Source organism: Mesocricetus auratus, unplaced genomic scaffold (genome assembly GCF_017639785.1).
Source record: "Mesocricetus auratus isolate SY011 unplaced genomic scaffold, BCM_Maur_2.0 Super-Scaffold_100011, whole genome shotgun sequence".
Classification (NCBI taxonomy): Eukaryota; Metazoa; Chordata; class Mammalia; order Rodentia; family Cricetidae; genus Mesocricetus; species Mesocricetus auratus.
Window position 1 is genome coordinate 48,744,734 of NW_024429195.1, and position 13,889 is coordinate 48,758,622.

Here is a 13,889-nt window from a genome sequence, read left to right on the forward strand (position 1 = left end):
AGCTAAAGTTTTAATGAAGTGCTTCCCATCTTTTTGCTGATTGGCAAACATCAACGGCTCACTGCTAAATCAGTTTCTAGTCACACACTGCTGACTACAGCTTGCTGTGTGGTACAGCCAGTCCGATAGCGTGAATCATAATCATGAAGGCTTCTGCCCAAGCTCTCCACATCTAGAAGTTGTCCATAAGGAAGTAATTAGAGGACCAGAGAACATCTTAAAAGCCTAAATGTAAATCCCAGATCCACTGTCCACTAGCGATTCATTAACGCAAAGCCTTCCATCAGAGCAAGAGTCAGCCATCTCTCTGGATACCAAAAGTCCAACACACACTCATAAAGAAGACACCTTCAAAGCAGGTGCAAGCAATCCACTTTTATTTTTTAGCATAGTAAGTCTAAATCTGTCTCAAACATTAACAATGGTTACTGGCTTTACAATTTTACTTTGCTCTTTGTAGTTTTCAGTAAATTATATCTTACTTGAGCTTTTTGATGACATGTTTTACAGTTACATTTTTTAAAGTTTTTTTTAACAGGTGGGTGGGAGTTAAAGAATGTGCACAATTTACAAATAGAAAGGAAAGAAATATTTATAAGGCAGGCCAAAACCACGAGAGGTGGGAATGAGAACTGAGTCTGGTCTTAAGAAGTCTGCCATGTAAAAAAACCACTGTGTTTTTGAATGGGTTCTGGCTCCCGGGCTGCATGCACTTAATTAAATTCACATGGAAAATACAGTGTACGGAGCACACACACAGGGACATCTCAGTACCTAACTGCTGCACTGAGAATGCTAGTCATCTAACAAGGTATAGTAGTGGTGGGGAGATGGGAACGGGAAAGTACATCAAAAGCTATTCTTCTGTTATTTTCAAAGTGTCTGTGGTAGAATAAGTTAGGAGGCAGGTAGAACCACTGAAGGGACTTCTTAGGAAAGGACCCTCAAAGATTGCCCTTAGCATCGGTTTGTGTAATTAGGTTGGTCCTGCATCTTTTACACACTTTGCATTCCCCCACAGCCAGTATGGGACATGGTAACAACAGAAGGTCATGGAGGCAATGCTACAAACCAGAATCAAAACATGATGACTTAACCGCCCTCCTTCCCACTCTCGCATTCCCCCATTTGCAGGGGTGGCAGACACTCTGTGCTTGATGAGACAGACTTTAGGTTCCTCTAAGTCAGTGGTTCTCAACCTTCCTAACGTTGCGACCCTTTAACACAGTTCCTCAAGTTGAGATGACCCCCAACCACAAAATTATTTCCTTTACTACATCATAACTGCAACTCTGCTGCTGTTAGGAATACTAATGGAAATATCTGTGTTTTCCGATGGTCTTAGGCAACACCTGTGAAAGGGTAGTTCGACCCCCCCACAAAGGGGTTGTGACCTACGGGTTGAGAATCAGTCCTCTAAGTTCTTTTATTCTATGACCTTCACTCCCAGCCTATATGATCTTAGAGAGAATCCTGCAAAGGAAGTTTAGGAGGAAATCTTCAACCTTGCTATCGGATCAAGCTTCCATCCCTGACCTCTGAAAGACAGGTTAATCTGTTTCTAGCAATAATCCTGCTAGGTCAGGCCAGTTCAGTGACTTTCTGTCCACTGACTCCACACTTAGCTCCCTAGCCATCAGTCCAGCCATCCGGAGTTGAGCCTAAATGCTATATTGCAACAGAGTAAGTTAGGAACATTTTTCTTTACAGTAGGTGTGTGAAGACGGTCTTGGGACATTTGGGAACAGAGCTAATCACAAAACTATTTGGGAAAAAATAATTTGCTTCCCTCATGTGACATAAGTAGTGAGATTCAAAATTGCTCAGAGGCATGAAGAGTGAAATCACAACAAACAAAACCCCCACTTGTGACATCTTTACTCGTGGTAGTCCTTGTTGTCACTTCAGAGATGATCCATAAAGGTCATGGGAGGGGGTGGGAGTTGGGCAATTCTATAACAAAGACTACAGGATGATGACTATATGTCTTATTACTTCACAGACCTAGCAGGGGACCAGTGCCTGTCACACAGTAGGAGGGCAATGATGTCATCATTGGGAAATAACAAAAGCAGATGAGCTATGTTTATTTCTCTTAAAAAGGGCACAACTTCAGAGTGAAAAAGCTAAATTTATCTTTAGATTAGGCAAATTAGAAAACTCAAGACACTTAAAAATATTTCTCTACCAAACACAAAGAAAACTGTCTTGAACCATATGTGTCTGAAGGAAACAAGTACATGTTTCAGGGTAAAGTTACCAGGTGGAGTTGCCATCATCAAAACCAGAAAACCAGGGTGTGTTATTGTCACATCATGCATGATATTGTCTACCCAAACAGAGTCCTACTGCAGGTAAATACACCTGTCAGAATGGCTAAATCCAGTTCCAGAAAGCACAAGGAGTCCTGGAAGGAAAAATGGCTGCCACAGTTGTGCCATCTTGGAATGAACTTGGAATCTGGAAAATTAAAGTCTTCTGAAAGTTATCACAGAGGCAGAGGAAACATCTTCGGCTCCTTGGACTTCTGGATCACCTGCAGGTAAATGCTATGGACAGGGTGTCTCACTGATCAGCCCACCCCTGCTTCTTCTCATCCTTTCTCAACCATAAGTGGACAGAAAGCCTTCAGTTTCCACAGTTGCAAAGGTCGAACAGGAAGTTCTGAAGTAATTCCACAAAAGGTGTATGAAAGAAAAATGAGTATGCCAGGGGAAGCCAGACTAGGAAATGTTATTTGTTGGCAGCTGGTATTTAGTACCACTGAGTACCACTGAGTACTTTAGTACCAGTGAGTACTCACTGAGAGATGGAGTGAGTGGCCTACAGATTCTAAAACAAATTCAAACACCTGTGAGTTGGTCTCTGGGTTTTAATAAGGTTATTTTGTTCAAAAGTCACAATTCAGAACTAACTCCATGAGACTCAACGAAATTACCTAATGCACATTTAACAAAGGTTCTCAAAGTGATGTTTAAGAGTTGACATTTTTTAAAAATCCATACCCAGTGGTACCTTTATTAGAAAATATATAACAAAGGAGAAACATTCAGTTACTTACATGCAAAATTACACCATTATTATTATGGAAAAAGATGTATCATTAGTAAAACTTAAATGACACTTAATACACAGAATAGTGTTTCTCAAAAAACACTGGCTCATTCTTTGGCACGTAAGCAAAAACTCCATTATTGCCTGCATGTCTGAGTCTGCCTGAACAGTAGAAGTTAGTTAGACAGATTTTTTTTAAGTTAAAAAAAGATTACAACCTATTAAAAGTATGAGCTGACCTCAGGCTCCTGCACCACTGGGACTACCTTTGTGGCATCTGAACTTGTGGGATGGTAAGGAAGTGTCTGTCCCCATAGTCTCTGGGTCAGATGGTGGCTTCCCCTGGGTGCTCTCTGGGTAGACCTCACAGGCTCAGTCAGTGATTTCAAAGCCAAGACTCAAAATGGAACTAGCTAATGCATGTTTTAAAAAAGATATCCGTCTATTTTGCAGCGCTTCCAAGAGCTTCCTGACCTGGCAAATATCCCTTAATCTAGATCAGTGGTTCTCACCCTTCCTAATGCTGGGACTCTTTGAGACAGCTCCTCATGTTGTGGGGACCCCCAACCATAAAATCATTTCATTTTGCTACTGTTAGGAATAGTAATGTAAATATCTGACATGCAGGATGCCTAATATCGACCCACAGGTTGAGAATCTCTTGCTGATCTAGTGGTTACATCCCACCCCCAACAAGAAACTCTTCAAGGTGGAAGGAAATCCCATTAACACAGTTCTGAGATGGGAGAGGGTCTTGAGTCTCGGCATCCCCAGGACTACAGTGATTGCTTATAGCTGATTCTCTAATCCCGTCACACAGACTCTCTTCTTAAAAGGGATTGTTAATAAATGATAAAATAGACCGTCTTCTACCATCCAAAATGGTGGGTCATCAACATCATAGGCCAAAGCCCTTTCTCCAGCATCCCAGTCACCAGATGATGGCCTTCTCTCCTGGAGATCTTGGAGCCAGACGCCTTCTTCCACTGAAGTGTGTGTGTGTGTGTGTGTGTGTGTGTGTGTGTGTGTGTACAGATATCTCTAGCCTTCTTTCTACTTTTTATTATGAGACATGGTTTCACTAAGTTGCCCAGCCTTGTCTTGAACTCACTCTACCTCAGATAGGCTATATAACTTATGATTCTCTTACTTTAGCTTCCTGAGTAGCTGAGATCCTCCTGCTTCAACCTCCCAAATGGCTGGGATTACAGGCTGTATCACTAGGCCTAACTTCAAACTTAAGAGACAGAATCAAAGGACTAGGTTCTAAGGGATTCTTCTGTTTCCACCATTTAAATAATCTTCCCACCTACTGTATCCCTCTCAGGATCTGTCTAGAATGAAGAAAAGAGATTTCTGCTTCCCCGTTCCTTTCTAGGAAAAGACAACTCTGATCATACCCCCAGTTCCTTCTTCCTTCCTTTTTTTAAAATCACTTAGGATGGATTCTTGAAAAGTTATAAAGAAAATTTATCATATTTACATATAAATTTTGTAATAATATACTAATTAAAAAGAAAAATGATAGAGGTTTGAATAATAATATGATACACTATTGTACCTGTCGAAAGTAGGCATGAGGAGAGATGTTAGTGACACTGTTAATGACATGTCCTGGGTCAGAAGGATTCAAAGATAGGGAGTTTGGCATCATGGGCCCTGTAGTTGGACTCTCTGGGTTCAGATACAGATTGTATTAACATTGGCAAGTTGCTTTACCATTTCATACCTGTGTTCTCATGTGAAGTAGAAATAGTAGGACTGTTGTGATACTTAGATGGCCTGATATGAACTTGAAAATACTAAAGAATGCCCAGCATTACATAAACATTATGGAAACTATAACACAGTTTAGAAGAATGAGGTCTCTCCGGAAGCTGAGGTAGGGAGACCAGGATGTCTGGGTAGTAAAGAGAACCTGTTTAAAGGTGAGAGCCAGGACAATGGAATTCTACCCACACTGAGTTGGAAAGATGTCTCTGACACAGTGCTTTGTGAAAATTCTACAGAGTAACACCAACTAGGATCCTGTCTGGGGGAAGAACACGGAAGTGTTCAAAGGTACAGTCAAACGTTTAGAGAAGCGCACACTCCCAAAACTGAGGGTCCTGGGGTAGGGTGGTGGAGCCGACTCATTCCTGAAGATCATTGTGTGAATTAGCAGGTACACAGTAGTACCTGTTAACTATTTCTTAAAAGTTGAAGCTTTTATAGTGACTTTTTTAGCCTTGGAGTGAAACATCTCTCATGTTCTAGTCTAGAATAAGACAGACCTCTTGTAGAGGAGGAAACGGGGCTTAGTAGGGGGTACCTGTGTGTTGGGAGGTAGAGCCATCCAGCTTCCTGCTCCTACTTTTCACTGAAAATTTCTTTCCTTTCCCCTTCTTCCCACTTTTTGTGAGGTTTCCCGTCCACTGTGTCCTAGAAATTCCCACTGCCAGTAGGACAGATCCTCAGGTAGCCACGCGCCACCAAACCACCGGCATCAAACCTCCAAGTATACAGTTATGGGACTGTACCTCTCCAATTGCTTTTGACCTTGCAAAGGGACCAAATAGGCTTTTAAACTTTTGTTTTTTCAGGCAAAGAACTGCTGGTGTGAATTAGCAGGTGCACCCCCTCGCCCTCCCCCCGTTAGGTTTCCCCACACAGGCTTCCTCTTGGAGGTTATGGGGTTGTTTTGTTCCCCCTTGCTGCTTCTCTTTCACGCTTGCCTGCTTTTATGTCATACACCCACCTAACCAGCCCACACACCCAATCCTCCCGCTCCTCTCTTCACATGCCAGTCATCAATCCCCATTTGTACACAAGCGCGTGGAGTCACGACCACAGCGATGACGCGGGAGGAAAAAGAAGATTCGAGGCAGATTGCTTTGCAAGCCACCTACTTCCTGCAACGGAACCCAGCTCGTAGGGAACCACGCCTGCTGGGGGGGATCCGAGCCACCAGAACCGGGTCAGCACTGAGGCGCCCAGGCATAGGAGAAATTGATTGGTTCCCGGATGAACCAATCAGAGGGAGACATCGTGCATCGGTTGGGGATGGCCAAGATTATAGAGGAGGTGTCAAGGGAAGGGGGCAGGTATGCCGAACACCGGGCTTGGAGTGCTTTTGGGTCCACAGTCACTAACCTCAGGGTTCTGGTCCAAATCCCCTCACCCTTCCTAGTCTGCTAGTTCCACAAAGCTAAATAGTAGATAATAGGTAGGGAAAACATTACTTATCCCACCATTCACAAGACGGTTATTAATAGTCAATGGAGAAGTGGCCTTGGAGTAGGGGAGGGGCAACGAAACCTTTCCGCCCCGTCCCATGTCTGGCCCTGTAGCCTAACTCAGTCTGTTTTCAAAATAGCAAATCACTCCGGAGCTCGCTTAATCGCAAAAGCTGATTACTAAAATGCTGTATTTGACGCCTGGAGTAAGTTTCTACCTTCCCAAGGATTGTGGGAAACGACAGTGGCATTTTACCGGGTCGAGTGGCGCTCACTACCTGCTCGAAAGCCCCAGGAACTCAGAAAGAAAGACCTTGCCGAACGCAGTCACGCGCACCCAGCCGGCCGCCTCGGGGCACACATCCTGCGAGCCTTCACCTCACCAAACTCTTCGCGCGGGGGAACAATGATTTTTTTTTGGAGGGTGGGCACGGACATCAGGGTCTTCCTACTATGTTGCAACTTCAGCAAAGCTGTTTTGCCCACTTTTCCCCTCCGAAGTGTCACAGACCCCTTATTATAAGACCAGTCCAACCTCAGCGTTCCCACGGTCCTGCGCAGCTACCATCCGCTCTGCCACCCACCGCCCGGCCCGGAGAACCCATCGATACCCGGGGGTCTGGGGAGAGGGGGGAAGGGAACTAGTCAGTGGAAGTAAAGAGGTTCTCGCCGAGGCCTGGAGGCCGGAACCGGTCGAGAGCCCCAGAGCCCCGAAGCAGGGAGAGGAAGGGGCTGAAACCGTGCGGGGAAGGGCAGCGAGGAGAGCGGGGAGCGGGTGCACTCACTCTGCGTAGCCCGTGGCCCAGGGCAGCCGCCGAGTCTCCTTGAGGATGAGGATGGGGCGGGCGATGTGGTCTGCGCTGCACTCCACCTCATCCTGAGACAGCCCGAGGAACTCCGGCCGACCGTACGGGAAGCGCAGGGGCAGGTCCGAGCCACCGCAGCCGCTGCCGCCGTGCTCGGAGCCGGAGCTGCCAGCCATGATGCCGCCCATGAAATTGGCCACGGCAGATTTCACCCGAGTGAGCATATTACTCCGGCGCCGGGCAGCCGCTGGGCGAGCAGGAGGCGGCGGCCGGCCGAGGCGCAGCGCGGGGCATGCAGGCTGCGGCGGGTGCGGGGCGCACGGGGAGCCAGCCGGGCCGCTGGAGCGCGCGGCTCCCGGAGCTCAGTGCTGCAGGGGGGCGAGCCCCGGCCTCCCGTGCTCCCGGCTGCCGCCGCCGCCACCTCTCCCAGCGACACTTCCGCAACCGGGCGACATGGAGCGGGCGGGCGGCTAGGGAGGGCCAGCGAGAGCCCCGGGAGCGGCTGGCGGGCGGCGGCTGCGGCGGGTCGCTTCCCCGCCCCCTGCGCCCGGCTCCTGCGTGCGCGGAACTGAGCCCACTCGGCGAGCCCGCGGACCCGCCGCTCCGGCTGCCACCGCTACCGTCGTCTAGTCATGTGATAATCAGGCTGCGCGGGCTCGGGCTGCGGCTCTGGCCCAGGCTCAGCCCCTCCCCTGTCGGCCGAGCCTGGCTAGCTCCGTGATCGTGACCTCCTGAGGAAGACCGAGCCTGGCCTGGTCGGTACCTGGCGAGGAGGATGGGGGCGCTGTGAAGCTGGTGGCTGTACAGGTGTTAGGGGCTGTCACATGGCGTCAGGCAGCAGGGAGAAGCCAGAGGAGTAAGGGCTAGGAGGAAAACTGCCTTTGACCTCCGGAAAAGAAACTTCGCTGAGACAGGTGCAGAGGAGGTGGCGGGTCTCCCAGTCCCGCGACGGAAAGAAGTAAGTCTACCTTGGTGTCGAGTCTTAACTACACAAAGAGTACACAAGAATCTTTGGAAGTTTCCCCTAGGCTTCTAGAGGATCACTTTCCTCTTTGATTACCTCTACAAGCCTCACTGTCAGTGACACAAGTCTTGTTTTGAATCTAGAATTTTACCACAACAGAAAATAAAAGGTCTCCAAGAAATTAAGAACATGCACTGTTTAAAATGACATGAGTCGTTTAACAAGTTTACACAAGGTCTTTCCTCTAACACAGCCACAAATGTATCTTTACTATTGCAGTATTTTAACTGCACAAAATTAAGTGCACGTGGAAAACTAAAGAAAAACAACACAGCCACTGAATTAAATGCTAAACTTTAAAAAATGAACAGATGCTTAAAATATATTTTGGCGATTTTATGTTAATTTAAACGTCTTTAGAATAACAAATGTGCTTCTTCAAGGGTAACATTTGTTAAATATTGGTTTTGCTTAATTAAAAAAAAAAACTTTTGCAACAGGACCGGTTCATGCTAAACTGTTTTACATCGTGTTCTGATGTTTACCTTCTGTTTAAGAGTGTACAAACTGGATAGCTATGCTCTGAGTGGCTTCTTTGGAGTTGTAGATGGAATCCGGACCCTTATCTTTAGTGAGTGGAGAGAAGGGGGTGGCCCAGGTGCTGGAGAAAGAGGAGCCTAGCACTCCACAAAGAGGAACCCTGTGGCACAAATAATAAAAACCCGGAGACCTGAAGATCAGAAAAGCAAAGCAGCCAGCTACGAGAGAGTTCTTACCTCCACCGAGGTTGGGGTGATCCTGTCCTCAACATGACTGCAGACTGCAGACTCAATACGTTCAATTACTCCTGTGTCCACCCACGTTATATTTCTCTCTAGTGCTGAGATTAAAGGTGTGTACCACCACTGCCTGGCCTCTGTGGCTAACTAGTATGGCTGCTGGGATTAAAGCCACCACTGCCTGGCCTCTGTGGCTAACTAGTGTGGCTGCTGGGATTAAAGCCACCACTGCCTGGCCTCTGTGGCTAACTAGTGTGGCTACCTTTGCACTCTAATCTTCAGGCACCACAGAACCCTGCTCCTTAAGCCTGGTCAAGCCCCAGTGGTTCCTCTCTTCAGTATCTAGAATCATTTTTAAAGGTATTTCCTCCCTTTGACCATTTCACATTACATAATTTTGGCAATATTTCAAATGTTTTAGTGAATTCCACTACTCTCAATCCATTAATTTTTTTTAGAAATACCCATTAGTTTTTTCTCAGTCCCCTTCAGTCCTCTAATTATAAAATTTGGGTCAGGGGACTGGATCAGTGACTCTTCCAGAGGACAGTAGTTCAATTCCCAGCACTCACATGGTAACTCCCAGTTTCAGGGGATCCAAATCTCTCTTCTGGCCTCCCCGGGCAATGCACTAACATGGTATACAAACATAGAGCCAAAACACCCATCCTCATAAAATAAAATTAAACACAAAACAAAAGCATTTTTTTTCTGTTTTGGTTTTTTGAGACAAGGTTTCTCTGTATTGTTTTGGAGATTTTCCTGAAACTGACTCTGTAGACCAGGCTGGCCTTGAAATCACAGAGATCCTCCTGCCTCTGCCTCCCGAGTGCTGGGATTAAAGGTGTGCGCCACCAAGGCCCCACCAAAAGCAGTTTTTTTAATGGGCCAGGATTTAAAATGATGACAACTCAATGCCTTCTTTAATTTTGCATGGTTAAACTGTGAACTTCTGAGTCTGTCACTATGTATGTTTCATCTAAACATTCGCACTCCAGTCTGGTCCAGCAGACTTACCTGGTCTGTGCTTGGAAGGAGGAAGTGTGGGTTGAGGAAAGAATTAGACAATAGTCTGGAGGGTACCTGGTGAACACCAGGATCGGCCCCAGTTTATTACCCAAGCTCTTTATACCTCAGTCAAAAGGAGGGAAGGCTAAAGACTTCCTTACCAAGATACAAAGAACAAGCAAGCATAATTACCTTCTGAATACTCAAAATATCAAGTAACCATACCCTAAACCAAATATCCTGTTGTTAAGGTAAGACATCCATTAGCTACACTTTAGGCCAGATATCCTGCTGTCAAGGCAAGACATACAATAACCACATCTTAGGCCAAACATACTGTGGATTTAACCTTGAAAGAGCAAAAATGGGCTTGAAGTCATATGACCTTAAGTCAATATGAAACGGAGCCACTAATACTCATCACTGGTTCTAAAACCCTCTGGGTCTGAGATGAGCTTAGACTCCCTGTTTCAAGCATTTCTTATAATACAGGTACCTCATAATAATGTTCTTTAGATGCTTCAATGACCATTTTTCATTGAGCCAAGTTTAATATGGGTTTTCTCTTCATTTCACCTTTTAGTACAGCATTATTATGCATATGAAATTGGATTTTTATTAAAATTTTTCCTGTCAGGTTAATTTTCAGTTGCAAAGTGGTACCTGTCCATGGCATATTTTAAATAAATAAAATTCAGTGGTCTAGAACCATAATGAAAAAGTAGAAGATTCCCTTATCTTCAGGGGTGAAACAACTTTTGATATTTTCCCATCAGTTTCCAAACTTTTATTAAAATAGGACACTTAGCACAATTAAAATCAGAAATGTTTGGTCCTAGCCCCCACAGGGTCTCTGAGTTGTTTGTCAGCTGATAGCCACAGGTGCATCCTGTTTTCTAGTCCTGGCTTACTGACCCTGCATTGCCCCACTGACATCAACATCTAGCATGAGGAAAATACACTCTCTTCCAACTGGGGTTTTTCCACTGTGCTGTAAGCCTGTATATATGTATATGCACACATATATATGACTGCTCCCTCCTACAAGAGGGAGACCTCTTAGCAATTGCAATAAAGACACACACACACACACACACACACACACTCACACACACACTCCTGGTAATAAAGGCAGCACATGCATTCTCTTAATAAAAACAGCTGGATGTCTTGTCTTTCTTCTCCTAATACCTCGGACTTGCTTGTGGCTCAGGCACCTCACAGAAACATTAGAAAGATTAGTGAATTTATCCTTTAAGAGGTTATTCTAAGTTTCCTCTATAACCTAATTATTGCCTGTCACAGTACAGTCCCATGTTAGCATGGTCACAGCACAGTGTCATTGTTAGTGTGGTCCAGCAGTCTTCCCTGGAACTTTGTCTTAAAATCAACAGAAACTTCCCCACTTTCTTGCTTTGAATGGATTTATAAGAAGAGTTGAAAGTGAGTTTTGCTTTTTTAAATTTAAAGTGAGGTTATTATTATTATTATTACTGATGTCCCTAAAATTAAATGCCTTTCTTACTTACTACATATGTTACTCCTGGGAGGATCTGAGCAACTAAATTCAAATGATACAGGAATCAGGAAATGAGAGACCCTTGCTTGATTGGTTTGTTGCATATTGTCCGTAGAGGGTCTATGCACATTTGAAAGCAAATGGGCCCCATAGGGAGTAACAGTATTAGGGGGTGTGGCCTTGTTGGAGTAGATGTGTACTTGCAGAAGGAAGTGTGTCACTGTGGAGGTAGGCTGTGAGGTCTCATATGTGCTCAAGCTACACCCAATGTCTCAGACCACTTCCTGTTGCCTGTGAATCAAAATGTAAGAACTCTAAGCTCCTTCTCTAGCACTATGCCTGCCTGGATGCTGCCTTGCTTCCCACCATGGACTAAACCTCTTAACTGTAAGCCAGCCCCAATTAAATGTTTTCCTTTATAAGAGTTGCCAAGGTCATGGTGTCTCTTCACAGGTATAGGGACCCTAACTAAGACAGCACTTGCCTCTTGTGTCTGAAGACTATACATTTGGGAGAGACTATGTTTGGGTACTTCTCATGTAATCCCATTGCTCTGCCTATGATACTATAACTCTGTTTTCTAAATGACTTAATGTTAAGAATTGTTTTCATAAGGAAAGAAAGAAAAAGTCCCTATATCAGGGATTCTCTTAAAATATTTACTAATGACAAAATGAAAAACAACTTGCATTGTAAAAACCTAGCAGACATCTCTGTAAATAAATGATCAAGGCTAATGCCGTCAATATAAAATACACTAACAGCCTATGCTCTTGCAAGCCACTATTGAACAGACTCAGCAGATTCTATTTATTGTTTTATGTGTATACGTAACAAAAATAGTTTTAAGAGGAGAAGGCAACGAATATGGGAGGGTATGAACTGGTAGGACATGGGAAGGATAGGCGGGAAGAGGAGGTAATGATGTAATTATTTTAATGAAATAAAAAAACACTACTGTGGCATCCCTCTGTGATTGAGGGAAGGAGCTGCAGTACTCAGTCAGTCCTCTTTTGAAGTCCTCGTCAGATATTTTGCTTCTGTTTTACTTCTAAGTTGTTTCATCCTTTCTTTTTTTAGTGTGCATTGATGTTTTGCCTACATGTATATCTGTATAAGGGTGTCAGATACCCTGGAACTGGAGTTACATGTGTGATCTGTCATGTGGGTATTGCAAATTGAACCCAGGAGCCATCTCCCCAGCCTGCTTCATTCCTGAAAATAGTTTCTCACAAATGTAAGTGCTGCTGAAAGTCATGGCATGGTTAAGAAGTGACTGTGAATTGAAGGCTGTTTATCTCTGGGAAGATAGGGCCCGTGAAAGCCTGGTACAGAGACATGGCCAAAACCATTTCTTTACCATCTATAATCATGCTATTTGAAAACTGGCCAGTAATATGCTTACAGTAACAGAAAATGGAGTCACAATTACACCAAAATATTTTCTCAGCAATCTTGAAATGCGTTTTAAATTCTTGTATCAAATAAAAAAAAAAAGGTTTTTGGTTTGTTTTTTATTGTTCATAGGGCTGGCTGTCTTAAGCCAACCCGTTGAAATGTATAAAACAGTCTGCCTTAACCCAAACTTGGACAATTTCAGTTTCATGTAGAATCCCGTTTTGATTCGAAACACTGTATTGATAAGTTGCTTTTTCACCTTGAAAACTGGTTTTAACTCAAGTGAGTGCTTAAATCACTAAAAGTGCTAAATCTGTAATTCAGTTTTCTTTATCAAGTTCTGGGATGGATTTTGTATTTGGCGACATAAACAACTTGGTAACACTTCACAAGGCACAGAATCTTCTCCTTATTTGGACCTGACTTTGCTGTTTTCTCAAAAGTGATGTCACCACAGGCCGCATTAATACAGAAATTCCTGAAACTGACCATGATTAACCCCTGGACCTCAAGGAAGTCAGCCTTGGTGATTTGCTTGATACCCACTTTTATTACTTTGGGGTATACATTGCTGTAAGATGCTATGATACTTCATTAAGTATGATTTCAGACAACTACATCATCTTCTATTAATTTTATGAGTCTCTCATTTATCTTGTCATTGGCAACTATACTAGACATGTTGACAAGACGCAATCGCGTTAACAAACTTTTATGGCTTTGCATAAATCTTTTGAATTAGTTGAGTTCTTTTAACTCATACGAATGAAGCCATTTCTTCAGTTGTGTTTGCTACATTCTGCATCAATGCCTCTAACAAAGAGTTAGGTTGAGGTGCATCTTTGGCATCATTGTTGCCATCCATCCCCAGAGCAGAAAGTTGAAGACTATGGGTTCCCTCCTCCAAACTCCTTTCAATAGATTTGACTCAGTTTTTCTCAACTCACATGAGCATTGTCTGGTGAGACAAACTGATTTTAGCCTCCTTCATTTTCTAGGGCGTATTATATCTGCCACACTGGCTATGCATTATTTAATAAACTCACTATCAGCCAGGAGGTGGTAGTGCATGCCTTTAATCCCAGAACTCGGGAGGCAGAGGCAGGAGGATCTCTGTGAGTTTGAGACCAGCCTGGTCTACAAGAG

General features: G+C 44.3%; 1 protein-coding gene across 2 annotated transcripts in view; it reads right to left on the reverse strand.

Annotated features, from left to right (window-relative positions):
- Positions 1-7,724, reverse strand: part of Ppm1h (protein phosphatase, Mg2+/Mn2+ dependent 1H) — a 235,411-nt gene extending 227,687 nt beyond the window's left edge. For both annotated transcript variants that reach the window (XM_040754792.1, XM_040754793.1), the window contains exon 1: positions 7,055-7,724. In XM_040754792.1, the coding sequence (XP_040610726.1) occupies positions 7,055-7,299 (245 nt within the window). In that variant the 5' untranslated portion in view covers positions 7,300-7,724. The remainder of the gene's footprint in view (positions 1-7,054) is intronic.
- Between the last annotated feature and the right edge of the window lie 6,165 nt (positions 7,725-13,889).